The 16,057-nt window shown below is 42.4% G+C and overlaps 1 protein-coding gene across 2 annotated transcripts in view; it reads left to right on the plus strand.

Annotated features, from left to right (window-relative positions):
• LMF1 (lipase maturation factor 1) overlaps positions 1 to 8,755 on the plus strand; it is a 577,865-nt gene extending 569,110 nt beyond the window's left edge. For both annotated transcript variants that reach the window (XM_073636425.1, XM_073636424.1), the window contains one exon: positions 4,120 to 8,755. In XM_073636425.1, coding sequence (XP_073492526.1) covers positions 4,120 to 4,294 — 175 coding nt within the window. In that variant the 3' untranslated portion in view covers positions 4,295 to 8,755. The remainder of the gene's footprint in view (positions 1 to 4,119) is intronic.
• The last annotated feature ends 7,302 nt before the right edge of the window (positions 8,756 to 16,057 follow it).

Raw genomic sequence — 16,057 nt, forward strand, 5'->3', positions numbered from 1 at the left:
GCATACACACGGTCACACAAAGTTGTCGGAAAATCCGATCGTTCTAAACGCGGTGACGTAAAACAAGTACGTTGGGACTATAAACGGGGCAGTGGCCAATAGCTTTCATCTCTTTATTTATTCTGAGCATGCGTGGCACTTTGTCCGTCGGATTTGTGTACACACGATCAGAATTTCCGACAACGGATTTTGTTGTCGGAAAATTTTATATCCTGCTCTCAAACTTTGTGTGTTGGAAAATCCGATGGAAAATGTGTGATGGAGCCTACACACGGTCGGAATTTCCGACAACAAGGTCCTATCACACATTTTCCGTCTGAAAATCCGACCGTGTGTACGGGGCATAACTGTGTTGATAGGGGAATTGAATGGCAGGAGCAATGATTAAAAAAAAAAGTCACGTCTTTTTTGCCATCTCTATGCCTTCTGGGGAGATCCATTCTCCATTTTTCCTGGTAACCACTGACGCCAAGTCAGAAGAAGATGGGAAATTCAAAGTGGTACCATTTTCATTAGAACAGAAGGTGAGAATACATTTTGAGCAGAAGACCCTTGCTTTGGTGGCAACTGTCTCATTTTTAAGAGATTTCTTGTCACTTCCTGTTGTATGTCTGGTACAGGAAGTGAAGGGAAATCTCTCCATAGGAACACAAACTGCAAAGAAAAGAAACAGAAAACCTGACAGGGGTACCAACCATTCCCTATTCTATCAAAAACAAAGTTTTGCTTTAGAATCACTTTAAATAAACCAAGAAGTGTTGTTGGATTTGTGACACGTTTTGAATTTCTGCAGCATTTACCCTCCAATATTGTGTTCCCCTCTCATATGTTTTGCTGGAAATCTCGCCTCCGTACCGCATGTCCCTGGTCGCTTACACGGCGACATATATCCTATGAGGAGAGGATATTAAAACGCATAGACACCCCTTTTGGCTTGATATAAAGACCTTTTTAGCAGCTCCCACAGAGTCGTCCATTTAAGGCGTCAATTAAACCGTCTCTTTGACCTGACATGATTTATTAGCGTTGGTGATATACGAACACGCGTTCCCACTGCAAAAACATCTCGCCTAACCCACAAAGGAGTCAGGGTGAAACGCTAGATTCAATCTGGAGGAGAAAAAAAAAGAGCCCTATTAATTGCCGGAGACTTTACACACCGGGATGACTGAACACCGCTCCTAATAGGCCGAGGTAGGCCCGAGCCGAGACCTGCGAGAAGGTTTTATGGCTTTTAATGAATTTATGTTTCTCCACCAGCCTCCTCACTTTGATTTACAATTAGGAGGGAAACCCTGCAAAGAGGTCTCCAGATAAAAAGCCAATAATATATATTAAATGCACGTATGGAATAATAAAACTCATGTTTCGGCTTATTCCCCACCCTCGCTGGCCTTGTCAGGTCGTTAATTTTGACAGAAAACACAGTTCCTGTTTTTCCCTCCAAAAATCTCTCAGCTGTTCACCCAGGGACAGCTGTTGCCCTCTGGAACTAATTACAGCTGTCTGTGAGATTTAGGCCCCCTCCCTCATACAACTCAGATATTGCTTCTAATTTTTAACGCGTACAGTTGGAAGATGTCATAACACCAGGCTGCTTTTTAGAGAGCCATGAAAGCAATCGCTGCTCACAGCTGCTACCGGGCAACAATGGCGTACGCTGCATTAACCGCTTCTCTGCGGGATGTGAATAAAAAGCGTGTTTTTTTATTTTGTGCACCTGACTGGGAAGCTGTCATAAAAATGTATTTCATAACTCCACTTCTCTGTGATTAATATTAATATATGGGTGTGTATATATGTAGTACAGTATGTAGTTTGTGTGTGTGATATATAGTTTGTTTTAATTATGATTTTTCTCTTTTTATACGTATATTAATAATGGAAAAAAAATATATATATATACATACACACACTATATTACCAAAAGTATTGGGACGTCTGCCTTTACACACACATGAACTTTATTGGCATCCCAGTCTTATGCTGGCCATACACTATACGAAAAATCGGCCGAAATTTGGTCATTTAGACAGTTTGTTCAGTTTTCGCCTAGTTAATGGGCACAAAATCAATAATCGTTGGGACGTCTTTGAGCCAAAAAAACGAAGAACAAGTTTGGAAATGTTCTGCCGAACGAATGATAAATTGAAAGGTTAATGTGTTTCCCGTCCGAACTGTCTGCACTAGGTATATGTGGAAAAAATGAACAAAAGATGCATTCATTTATGTCCACTGAACAATTTATCGGTCATTACATGATGGCACCATCGTTTGCGCTCACAGCCAAATGTTCGTTTTTCAAAAATGGGTTCGGCCGATTTTTCATATAGTGTATGGCCGGTGTCTTGCCAAGAATGTTCCCTTGGCGGATAAGTTCCCCCCTACTGTCAGCCGCCGGAGATAGCCGAAGCTCAAACGCTTCAATCAGCTGTACACGGCGCCTGCGCTCTGGGTCCAGGTTCCTTCCCCACCATCCAAGTGGACCTAGAGGGGGAAATCTAAAAGAGCCGAGCGAAGCAAGGCCGTGCCCGAAGCGTGGCGAACGAAGCGTGGCGAGCGAAGCGTGGCGAGCGAAGCGAGCCCGCGAGGGGCCCTCATACAGCCGCCGTGTACAGCTGATTCTCAGCTATACCGCTTCGGCTATTTCCGCCGGTTCCTACTGCGCAGGCGCAGCGCCTGCGCAGTAGAGGGGGGAACTTAGCCGCCGAGCGGAACTTTCTCGGCAGAACACCGGCATTAGTCCATAGGGTTCAATATTGAGTTGGCCCACTCTTTGCAGCTTCTGGGAAGGCTGTCCACAAGGTTTAGGAGTGTGTCTATGGGAATGTATGACCATTCTTCCAGAAGTGCATTTGTGATGTCAGGCACTGATGTTGGACGAGAAGGCCTGGCTCGCAGTCTCTGTCCTCATTCATCCCAAAGGTGTTCTGTCGGGTTGAGGTCAGGACTCTATGCAGTGAAGTTCCCCCACCCCAAACATGTAACCTGTAAAAAATTTTAAAGCGTTGCCTATCGAGATTTTTAAGTCTCGAAGTTTGGCGTCATTCCATGAGTGTGTGCAATTTTAAAGCGTGACATGTTGGGTATCTATTTACTCAGCATAACATCATCTTTCACATTATACAAAAAAATTGGGCTAGCTTTACTGTTTGTTATTTTTTAAATCATGAAACTGTTTTTTTTCCAAAAACAATGCGTTTGAAAAATAGTTGCACAAATATTGTGTGAGATAAAAAGTTGCAACAACCGCCATTTTTTTCCCTAGGATGTCTGCTAAAAAAAAAAAAATATATATAATGTTTGGGGGTTCTGAGTAATTTTCTAGCAAAAAATATGATGATTTTTACATGTAGGAGAGGAGTGCCAGAATAGGCCCGGTATGGAAGTGGTTAAAGTTCATGTGTGTGTAAAGGTAGGTGTCCCAATACTTTTAGTAATATAGCATATATATTTATTTATTTATATACGTATATACTGTGTGTGTGTGTGTGTGTGTGTGTGTGTGTGTGTGTATATAGATATATAATTAGATTATTATTATTATTATACAGGATTTATGTAGCGCCAACAGTTTACGCAGCGCTTTAAAACTTGAGGGTAGACAGTACAAGTACAATACACTTTAATACAGTAGGAATCAGAGGGCCCTGCTCCTTAGAGCTTACAATCTAAAAGTGAACTACATATAACATTTTTTTTTTCAATGCACTTGAACAGAAAAAAAAAATAAAAAATGATGTTAAAAATATGTGTACAGTGCATATTAAAAAAAAATTATATATATATATATAACCTGAGATTTCAGAATTAACTTCATATCTCTAGCAAGCTTTTGCATACAAACAGGGATTCTTTGATTGCACGTTTGCATATATTGCAATGTAGGTTCAAGCTGGTCAACAGCGTCAAAGCAATCCCTCCAGAGCCAGTCCCTACTCTACTATGCAAAAAGTCAATCACTTGCCTATATGATAAGAACAGCTTACCCTTAAAAGATCTTGACAGTTTTTTTTTTTCTTTAGGAAATTTTTTTTTTCCCCCTAAAACTACCATGCAGATGTGTTATATGATCATTTTAGATAAAAACCTGTTGTGATTTCTTTCTACCCCCTGCAGATGGATCCGAGGAGAACATTACCGGTACAAGTTCAGCCGGATATGGGGCACACACGCCTCCGAGGGCAAGTGGTGGATTCGGAAAAGGATTGCGCAGTATTTCCCACCACTCAATCTGGCAGGCCTGAAGAAATATTTCAAGTCGCGCTCTTGGCCTCTGCCTTCTCCATCCTGATGGTAGCTTTATTATCACTAGGGATTGTTTTCCACTAAAACCGATATATGTGTAATTGATATGTGTAATTTTATACTTTTTTATAGAGATGAATCCAGTACTTCCTAGCCCACTCTGAGAGTGGCGTTTTGTATCCCGACGCTACAGTGAGTGTTACTACTGATCTCTTGAACTGTACTTGACACAACAAGGCTAATTTACTAAAGGAGTTAGACTGTTCAATCAATAAGTGGTGTTAAATTATTCAATCATGCAAACTCCTGTTCACTTTAAATACCCAATCGTGTGCATATGAAGTAAGAAGACAAGAATTTTCACATCATTGGAAAATTAAAGTGAATATTCACACAATTTATTGAGTGAAGATCCTCAACTCCTTTAGTAAATAAACCCTCATACAGTGGAACCTTGGATTACGAGCATAATCCGTTCCAGGAGAATACTTGTAATCCAAAGCACTCACATAGCAAAGCGAGTTACCCATAGAAGTCAATGGAAATGAAGATAATTCCTTCCGCATTGACTTCTATTGCATGCAATACCGCGTGTGGTCAGAGGTGGGGCGCCAGAGAGCCTCGGAAATACTCGGGGACAGCTCGGCTGAACTCAGAAAGGCTTGGAAACACTTGGGAACGGAGTGTTTCCGAGTATTTCCGAACCGTTACGAGTGTCGCCGGCGCCCCCCGCACCTCTGGCCAAATGCGGTACTGCACACCCCATTGGCTTGAATCCTGCTCGTGATGCGAGGCAACACTCGCAGAGTCAGGATTTAAAAAAAAAAAAAAAGTTGCTTGTCTTTCAAAACGCTCGTTAACCGCCTTACTCATAAACCAAGGTTCCACTGTTTATCAGCAGCGGCCATTTTGCACTCTGAGCCATTACACAACCTGTGAATTGCTGTACTGGAGACTGGCATGAGTACAGCGAGTCTCAAAAATAAAAAAGTGTCCCTGAGAGGAACAAGTCTGGCTGCCCCTCATCTGAAAAGGAAAATATGAACACTAGTAATGCTAGATATCGAAACTGTATTAAAGCTGAACTCCGAGCAAACTGCTGAATACACAAATTAAATAATTTTCTGCATATTTTATGGTTGTGTTTAGCCATTTTTGTGATTCCCACTCCCCTTCCACACTGTACATCCAGGTAGGGGACACTACAGAACCTTTGCTGACTAAACAAGTGTGATCTTATACTTCACACAGCTTCCCAGGACCCCCAAAGACCCAGCCAGCTCCAATATATAACAAAGATTGTAGTTCCCGAAGCTGGCCCCTACCTTCCACATCTTAATATTGGTCAGCGAGGCTGTCCATCACAATGGTAGGCCAACAGAGAGGGGAGCTGTGTGTGTGGTATATCATCTGATGAGCAGCTGGATTTAGGTGCCCGTTATACATGTGCTTGAAGGTTGGGGGATGTAAAGTAAATACAGGTTCCCCTTTAAGTGTATTTCCACTTCTGCAAGTAAATTTGAGTAAACTCCACTATATATTTGTAATGTGTTTATATACATACAGCATGGTAAAAAAAAAAAAATATATATATATATATATATTTCTTGCGTTTTAATGTTTTGTCAGGAGGAGGTGTCATGGCTGACTGCAAGGTTTTTTGAACAATGTTATGCCGCGTACACACGATCAGATTTGCCGACAACAAAAACCATGGATTTTTTCCGACAGATGTTGGCTCAAACTTGTCTTACATACACACGGTCACACAAATCTTGTCGGAAATTCCGAACGTCAAGAACGCGGTGACGTACAACACGTATGACGAGCCAAGAAAAAATGAAGTTCAATAAGCAGTGCGGCTCTTCTGCTTGATTCCGAGCATGTGTGGAACTTTGTGCGTCTAGATTATGTACACACGATCGGAATTTCCAACAACGGATTTTGTTTGTCGGAAAATTTGAGATCCAGTTCTCAAATTTTGCTTGTCGGAAATTCCGACAACTAATGTCCGATGGAGCCTACACACGGTCGAAATTTCTGACAACAAGCTCCCATCGAACATTTGTTGTTGGAAAATCCGATCGTGTGTACGCGGCATTTGAGTGAGTCTGTCCCAAGTCTGTCCTCCTTAACATTACAGTGGAAGAAACCCGGACCCCAAACCTATAACCCTTTATTAGGATGGACCACACAGCACAGACAGGCTTAGTTATGGCAAACACTGCTGTCCAGCCTCCTCACAAACAAAGAGGACTATGTAGCATTTTCCTTGCCAGAGGGTCCAGAATAGAACGTCTAAAAAATGGTAAGCTGTAATTTTTAAATATTCTTTCTAAGTTATGCTATGTGGTTGGGGACATGTAACAAATATAAAGTAGGGATTGTGCCAGTTTGCCTGCAAAAGTGGAAATTCCCATTAAAGCCGTTGTTCGGTCCCCGAAGCAACAAAAAATGAAATGTCAGCAGCTACAGTATTTGTAAAAGGACACTTGCCTGTCCAGGGATCCAACGCTTTCCTCACTAAGGCTGTTTTTTTTTTGTTGGTCTCCGGGTTTCCAGTGGCGCCATGCTAACTGTGGGAAGCCTTGTGGCGTCACAGCCAGTTTCTCACTGCGCATGCGAGGGCCGAGCTGCACTGTATGCATAGGTGTGCGCAGCCCATTGCATTAGGGTGTGCATCCAAAAGCTCAAACACACATGCCTTTCTCTGCTGAAGCACTGGACAGTGAATGAATGTGAAGTGCTGAGTGGCTTTTCTTTCATTCACAAACTGAAGCATAGTAAACAGTTTGCTATGCTAAAGTTTTGACTGAAAAGTTATTAATGAACACAGTGTGTTCATTTAGAAAAGGAAAGGGCCGGTCAAATGGCAAATTAATTACCCTCTCCATCCTGAAACATCCCCCACAGGAGCCGGGGTGAGAGGAGGGAAGCCAGCAGGGGCGCAACACGGCGGGAAGCCTGGGCAGTAGGGGGAGTCGGCACTGCACAGAGTGATTAGGGTGTGCCCAGGAACACCTGGCGCACCCCCCTGCGCACGCTTATGACTGTATGTAAGGCCCCCCCCGCTTCTGGGATCTGTGACATGTCCCAAGAGGCTGCAGCTAGAGTGGAGGCCAAACTTCTACTTGGATTGTCTAGGCATTTTTTTTTTTTATTACAGATTTGTATTGCATAGTTACATTGTTCCAGCTTGGACTAATGTACGTATGCATGCCTGAACAATCCCTGGGGGTGCTGCAAATCACTGCAGTAGTTGGTGCTGCTACAGTGATAGCAGTGATATCCCAGATCCAGTGCCAAGCCTCTGCCCTTCTGCATAGTAACCACAGGGGGTCACTCGCTCAGCACTGACGCTGTTCACAGAACACCTTGTATTTTATTCAGTGATTACAAAGTGTTCTCTGATTGAATGAGGTGGAGCGGTGACATCACAATCTCCCCCCTCTTCCAATCAGAGAACGCCTTGTATTCATTGAAAAAAAATACAAGGTGTTCTTTGAATGGCGACCCCCCCCCCTGTGATTACTATTCAAATGGACAGCCGCTCTGCAGATCGCGGCTATCGCTGTAGAAATGGTGACTAGTACAGTGATTTACAGTTTCCACAGGTATGAGCTATGCATACTTCCATTGTGACAAGCTGGACCAAAGTAACTATGCAATAAAATTCGTATTGGAACTGGATGTTATTTTTTTTATTTTTTATTGCTGCTCATTTTTGTTGTCTGGAAAAAAATAAAAAAATCAATTGAGCATGTCTAAATATTTGAAAACATGTGTGGCCAATAAAAAATAAAAATAATAAAAAAAAAAAAAACATAATCAAATCAATAAAAAATCCGCACATTTGTGACCACCATGATAGACTGGTATATAACTCCACCAACCAGCACCAAACTAAAAGCGCCCCAGAGATTCCCTGTCCAACACAAGCCTCAACCCCCTCTGGACAATATCGCTCGATGTCTAATTGTGAATACACTGTATGGACGCAGGTGGCTGAGAATTCAAACCGACGGCTCTCATCTATTACTGAACCGTCAGCTTATGGCGGAGTTGGCCTTTCACAAAATCACACACACATTGAATTGTGCCTGGAGCGGTCAGGGTAGAAGTCTTGGCTCTCAGCCATAACCAGCAATGGATTGTGGGACATGGGACCCGGCACAAACTGATGCTTTCACTAGGCAGCAGTTGTGTTGGCCGAATGCTCAGCGGTATTGTGCTATGTGCAGAGATTCCCTGCAAAACATGTCCCAGCTGTTGTGTTCTGTGCACATCATAAAATCCTAAAGCCCTTCTGCTGGAATTCCGTCCATTAGCTGCACGCTTATCAAGTCAGCTTTTATGAATGGGGGGTTTATACATCCTTCGAGGGGCGTGTGGCCTGATCTCCAAAACAACATTTAAAAAGTTATGTTTTGTATAATCCTGGCAAATGTTGATTCATTTTATAGACAATAAAAAAATATATATAATAAAGATTTAATTTAGCCACCAATGTGTTATTATTGTTTGCCTCGTGTTGTATCTCTGATCTGTCAAATCTCTGATGTTCGGAAAGAAGAAAGAAATGGCTGCACATCCAGAACTTCTGATTGCCTTTTATTTTGTTTCACAAAGATAACACCAAAGACACCAAAATGTGGTCACATAGATGCGTTTCCCACATACATCTTGTGCTTAATCATTATCATTTGGTAATGATTAAGCACAAGATGTATGTGTGAAACGCGTCTACGTGACCACAGTTTGGTGTCTTTGGTGTTATCTTTGTGAAACAAAATAAAAGGCAATCGGAAGTTCTGGATGTGCAGCCATTTCTTTCATCTTTCCAAGTTTCCCACGGAGGCAGGCCAGGGCTAGCACTTTGCAAGATACTCCAATGAGCCTTATCTTTATACACCTGGAGCAACGGTTCTTTTTCTTGTATACTAAATCTCTGATGCTACAGGAGTCATAGATGACCGACACCAGCTTTCATTTTGTTTAGGTGGCATCTACATCCAAGGCTCTTTTTTTACTTTAACCACCTAAGGACCACCCGCCGCTGATATACTGTGGCAGGGCGGCTCTATTGCATGAAGCGACGTACACGTACAGCGCTTAGTGTAATGGATACTGTGGGCGCCCGTGGCATGGAGCAGAAAGCCGATGCGCAGGTCCGGCAGCTGCAATGTCAGGCGGCCACTCTCGATTGCTCCACAGAGAGGCAGACTGGGGATCTGCCTATGTAAACAAGGCAGATCCCCGTTCTGATAGGGGAGTACAGAAAGATCTTCTGTTCCTAGAAATCAGGAACAGCGATCTTTGTGTACTCCCTTTCAATCCATCCCCCCACACAGTTAGAAAGCACCTCCCTAGGACACAATTAACCCTTTGATCGCCCCTGGTGTTAACCCCTTCACTGCCAGTGTCATTTATACAGTGATGAGTGCATTTTTTTAGCACTCATCACTGTATTGGTGTCACTTGGGGTCAGATAGTCCGTGGCAATTGCTGAATTGCCGCTAAAAATTGCTGATTGCCACAATTACTATAAAAAACAATTAAAAGCCCCTAAATATATCCCCTATTTTGTAGACGCTATAACCGTAATGTCGCAGTCCTGCTAAAAATCGCTGATCGTTGCCTACTACTACTTACTATTACTGTAAAAAAAAAATTTAGAAAAATAAAAAGTCCATAAAAATATCCCATAGTTTGTAGACACAATAACTTTTGCAAAAACCAATCAATATAAACTAATTGCGAATTTGTATAACCAAAAAATATGTAGGAGAATACATATTGGCCTAAACTGATGAAATTCATTTTTTTTGGATATGTATTATATCAAAAAGTAAATAATATTGGATTTTTTTTCGAAATAGTTTATAGCGCAAAAAATTAAAACCACAGAGGTGATCAAATATCACCAAAATAAAGCTCTATTTGTGGGGAAAAAAAGGACATCAATTTTATTTGGGTACAGAGTTGCATGCCCACGCAATTGCCAGTTAAAGTGGAGTGCTAGATAGCAAAAAATGGCCTGGTCATTAAGGGAGTAAAACCTTCCGGTCCTTAAGTGATTAAAGGTATTTATAAATTAATTAAAATGAAGATGCAGTGCTAATAAATGATGCGATGAGATGCTAATCCAGACAAAATTGATGGTTAAAAAACTCAGTTAATAAAAACTAAGGCAAATATCACACTAAAAATACTGAAAGTGATACTCCAATTATATCCAATACCAAAAAAAGTTTGAATAATTACAAATAAAAAAAATGATAATTAGAGTAATGGAGAAAAAACTAAAAAAAAAAAAAAAAAACTAATGCAGAAATCATAAAAAAGATTAATATAAAATTAATATATTGAAAAAGAATGATAAACACATGAATGAAGTGATGAATATAAACCATAAAAGAGAGAATTAGCTTAACCAATCACTAAAAAGAAAAAAAGTAAACAAAAAGTCCCAGTTTCAAATTGTGCAAAAAAATTCAACCAACAGAAGAGTCCATATATAGTGTAAAGTGATGCTCCACAAGAAAATATGGTGAAAAAACAGTCCTGCATCCAAGATAGTTCACACCCAAGTGAGTAATGAGGCTCCTTACCGACTATAGATGACCACCATAAGGTAGTCTCACCAGGAACAGGGAAATTCAGGTCTCCCAAACACCTATACCGACATCTGCAGTTGAGGCTATGATCATGGTGCTCAAAAAAAGAGAATGCTCCCATAGTGTAATAATTTATAAAAGGTGATTTAATAAGCCAAATGTATCGCACTTACAAAATGTTTCATCCTTTAAAAGCGTAGCAATGGTTGTATATCAAAGATGGAGATTGCGGCGCCTCCACAAGCTTCCTCCTGCTTGCCGTTTGTGTCCCATCAATCTCCTAAGAGAAAACGTGATGACTTCATCGTCACAGGCTCCATCCTACACGTTTCGTCATGATAGGACGTCGTCTGGGGATTGGCCAAGTGACGCTGTCATCACGTTTGAAGTTTAAATAGTCCCGCAATGCCATCTTGAATACTGGCCGCTCAGGTTAGAAAGATGGGAACAGAAAAAAGACGCAGCTACGTTAACTGCTGGCTGTCTATGCCATCTTGGGCAAACCAAAAAAAAGCGAGAATTAAAGCGGAGCGGCACCGAAAAAAAAATTTTTAAAAGTCAGCAGCTACAAATACTGCAGCTGCTGACTTTTAAAACATGGACACTTACCTGTCCAGGGCGCCCGCGATGTCGGCACCCGAGGCCGAAGCGTCTCTCCGTCCTCGGGTGCTGCCGCCTCCATCTTCGGTAAGGGAATCAGGAAGTGAAGCCGTGCGGCTTCACTTCCCGGTTCCCTACTGCGCATGCGCGAGTCGCGCAGCGCAATACGAATGGTCCCTGCTGCCTCTGGGACCCGTGTGTTTCCCAGCAGGCAGCAGGGGGGGGGAACAGGATGTGGCGTAAATACCCGCAGATTCTGCGGCTATCTACGCCGGAAGTGGGTACAGATACCTGTAATATACAGGTATCTGTACCCCCCTCCCCCCTGAAAGGTGCCAACTGTGTCACCGGAGGGGGGGAGGAATCTAATGAGTGGAAGTTCCACCATCGCCATCTTGTGGCCAAAAAGTATATCTCTATTGAGCTGATGGGTCACTTAGACAGCAAGCAAGCTTGTATACAAATACGTTTAAGCAATTCAAATGTCTAGAAAATAGAATAAAATACAAATAAAATATAATAAAATAACAATTTTAATAAGAAATAAAAAATAAAAATAAAAAATTATAAAAAATATTTAAAAATATTTAAAAAATATTTTAGAAACAGATTTTTAAGACTTATTGATAAAACAATTTATGTCCCAGTTGACATTAAGGCCTAGAGGCACATAGGATTTCATGTCAAAAATCCATTTCGTTTCCAGCCTAGAAATGGCTCTAACTTTATTTATGCCCCTCCAGTGGGGTTGAAGTTTGTCCAAAGCTACAAACAGAGTCCCTTTCAGCTTTTTATTGTGGTATTTCGCGTAGTGTCTGGACAAATTATGTTTTCTAAAACCACGCTTTATGTTCCCCACATGCTCAGACAAACGTACATGTAGAGCTCTCTTCATGCGTCCAATGTACTGTTTGGAGCATGGACATTGTATCATATATACCACATACTCCATAGAGCATGTAATGAATGACTCATATTACCAACATTTTCAAATGTTGGTAATATGGATAGGGATGTCATGCTTCATGGACCGAGTAGGGTTAATCAAGCAGTTGATAACAGATTTGCTTGCTCTCTGGTGACAGGTTATTCTAATCAGGTTATTCTAATTCTAATCAGCACTTTTCAGTTAGGAATATTTTTTATGGTCAAACATTCCCATAGACACACTCTTAAACCTTGCGGACAGCCTTCCCAGAAGAGTTGAAGCTGTTATAGCTGCAAAGTGTTGGGCCAACTCAATATTGAACCCTACGGACTAAGACTGGGATGTCATTAAAGTTCATGTGCGTGTAAAGGCAGGCGCTCCAATACTTTTGGTAATATAGTGTATATGAAATCAAATATTTATTATTTTGTGGAAATAACCTGGTGTGGGGCGGATTTCTGCCAGTCACAGGGTGTGTCAAGCCCCTCCAATCTGTGTCTTAGAATAAGAGGGAGGTGAAGCCTCCATTAATCTACATATAATATCCCACCCCCATTGTGCTTTGCTGGTTAGTGGCCATGGAGTAGGAGGGAGAGACTGGGCTGTCATTTACCACTGTGTATACGCCCACATGTGTGACTCTAGTCACATGGGCTGCTCAGATGTGATAGGAAGGAAATGCTCAGCATAGAAACTCACTGAAAACTGAGCATGTGCAAAGTTGCCACCACAGCTGCTAAAATCCCTAGCTGAATGGCGGACATGGAAAGGAGAGGGAGATAGAGAGCAGCATGATCAACCAGGTTTTTTGCAGAATACAGAAAACTAATCTCATTTTAGGTGTTCTTGCATATAGTACTGATGTATGAACATCAGATATTCCAGAAAATTCCTGCATAAAAATGTGAGGAAGGGCTGTATAGTACATGCGTATATCCACATAGGCATACTCACACATAAAAATTCTTCTAGCTTTTTTTTTAATTAAGGGGTTGTAGCATACATGTATAAATTACTGTTGGGCAGTACATTTTTTGTATCCTTTTTTTTACTGATCTATACACAGCACAAGTTTACAGCCTATGTGTACAGGCCCATTAAAAAGAATGGGTTGCACTTAGGCCAGTAAGTAAACACGACCTGATTGCCTAAAAATATGGCATTTATAGGTGTCCATGTGCAAGAGCCGTAAGACCTGTGCACATAATTTTTGGGGTTGTTACTTTGCGAGCAGAAGAAATATCACTTGTAGGAATTGTCCTGAGACCAATGATCCTCAGGAAGGCTCTGCAGCGATGCTCCAATACAACAAAACGTCTCTGATTTGTACAGGTGGTACAATGATCTTCTCCAGAAACCGGAGAATACTTCTGGGCTTCGCTCCATTACCTGCCTTTCTATTGCCACCTACTAGCAGTACATTTCTGAAAAAATGGTTTCCAGTTTAAGAACAATCTAATGTGGGGTTATTCACCTCTCTCCTGCACTCGTTTTTGTAAGGCCTTGCTCACACGGGTATACTAGAGGGTACACGTGTGGGATCGGGTGATTGCCCACATGGGGATGCACAGGCGGTCCGTTTTTCCTAGTTTCTGTTATAAAATGTTGCAAATAAGTAATTTTTCTTCTTCACTGATGTGCACTGATAGGCTGCAATGATGGCCACTGATGAGGCGGCACTGATGGACACTGATGAGGCAGCACTGATGGACACTGATGAGGCGGCACTGATGGACACTGATGAGGCGACACTGATGGACACTAATGGGGACTGATAGGTGGCACTGATGAGGCTGAACTAAAGGGCACTGATGGAGCTGCACCGATGATCAGTGCCCTAATTATCAGTGTAAACAAATATACTAACAACCTTACCAGTTATTAGCAATCCTTTCCTCACACAAAGCGTTTGAAGAAAGGACTGTCGATAACCAGCAAGTCTGTTTACATGTGACTGGACACAGCTGATCATATAGCAAAGGGCCACTGTGATTGGCACTTTACCGCGATCTTTGATCAGTTGTGTCCAAAAGACACAGTAGTCACAGAGCATGCGAGAGTCCATGGGCTCCTTCCCAGAAGGCTGAGGCCGTTTTGATGGCTATACAAGGGTGGCTGGTTGGGAGAGTAGTTCCTTCCTGATTTCATGTGTTCCCCACAGACTACACTGGTAGATATTTTAAAATAATAGGCCTTCTGCTTCAAAATATCTCGATTAGGGCTTACCGCCACAGTGGATCGCTTTTCAGAGGGCGGTAGGGCAGCGACTAACAGCTGCTACTGATGCTTCCCGACACTTGTTTTTATTTATTTATTGTTCTGGGTTTTTTATTACATTGCAGGGTTGCACCACAACTGCAACCAAGCGTTTAGAGCTTGGTTGTGGTGCAACCCTCATTGGTCTCAATGGGCGAGTTTAACTGCTGTCAAACTCTGCAGCCCGAGTAAAAAATGCGAAGCAATGCATTGCAGCCACAGCATGTGTGCAGCGCTGTAATGCTGTAAATTTAGGATTTAGGTGGGTGGCCTGGGGGTAGTAAAACAGTTTTTTACTGCCCACAGTCACCTATGTGAAAGAGTCTTCAACAAGTTATCTTCTCACCTATTAGTTTCAGAATTTCAGATTCCAACAAAGTTTTCCCAGGACAGCTCTAAATCTGATAGTTGGACACCTTGAGGCATGAGGCCCATTATGACTAGCGGGGTACTGTAAGCCCTGACTCCAGCACTGACACGCTACCTTGGGGTAGATGTGTCGGTGGTCCTCAACCTGGGCCAGCTAAGAGTATCAGAGTATTTAGAAAATAAACACTTTCTGATTGGTCAATATTGGACAGTACATTTTGCACATCTGCTATTTCAAAGACCAATTTCAGGCAAGTGAAGTAAATCATTAAAGTGTATATAAACCCTAACAATGAACTATTTGCTCTCTTTGGTCTGTCATTTATACCATTAAAATTGTTTTGTTATATCTATTTAACAAATGCAAAAATACCTATTGAACTTACAAGAACGCCCCACCCAGATTGCCCTGGAAGTTTTGCAGGGCTAAGTGCTCTCAACTCCTGCTGCGGTATCACCTCCTTAGACTCAGGGATCATGTCCCGCATGTCTTAACTGGTGCTTCGGGTGCTGACGCCGCTTGCAGCTAGGTTTCCTTGTACACGGCTGCTGGCAACGCAGGAAGAGTGCTGTGCTGTAGTTTTAAAAAAATCCTGCCCTATGCGCTGGTAGCTGCCTAATAGAGCTATCCCGGCTGTTCAAAGGAGGACACATGGTGAGCCAAGGAGGGGTTTTGCCGAAGGTAAGAGCTGGGGGGGGGGGGGGACTGTGGATAGGAGCAAAGGGGGCTGATGGGTGAAGATGTGAGAACTGTGGATTGGGGGTGGTGCTAGGTGCAGAGGTCAGGTTTGGGTGGGGGCAGGGTGCCAAGGTGAGAACTGTGGATTGGGGGTGGTGCTAGATGCAGAGGTCAGGGTTGGGTGGTGGCAGGGTGCAAAGGTGAGAGCTGTGGGTGGAGCTGGGGTGCAAAGTTGAGAGCTTTGGATGGAGTCTAGGAGTGAGATGTAGAAGTGGGTAAAGTTGAGATGTGAACGAGGACACCAAGGTGAGCGGAGGATGAGGATGCCAAGGTGAGCTGAGGGCAGGGACACCAAATTAA

The sequence above is a fragment of the Aquarana catesbeiana genome, linkage group LG06 (assembly GCF_042186555.1).
Source record: "Aquarana catesbeiana isolate 2022-GZ linkage group LG06, ASM4218655v1, whole genome shotgun sequence".
NCBI lineage: Eukaryota > Metazoa > Chordata > Amphibia > Anura > Ranidae > Aquarana > Aquarana catesbeiana.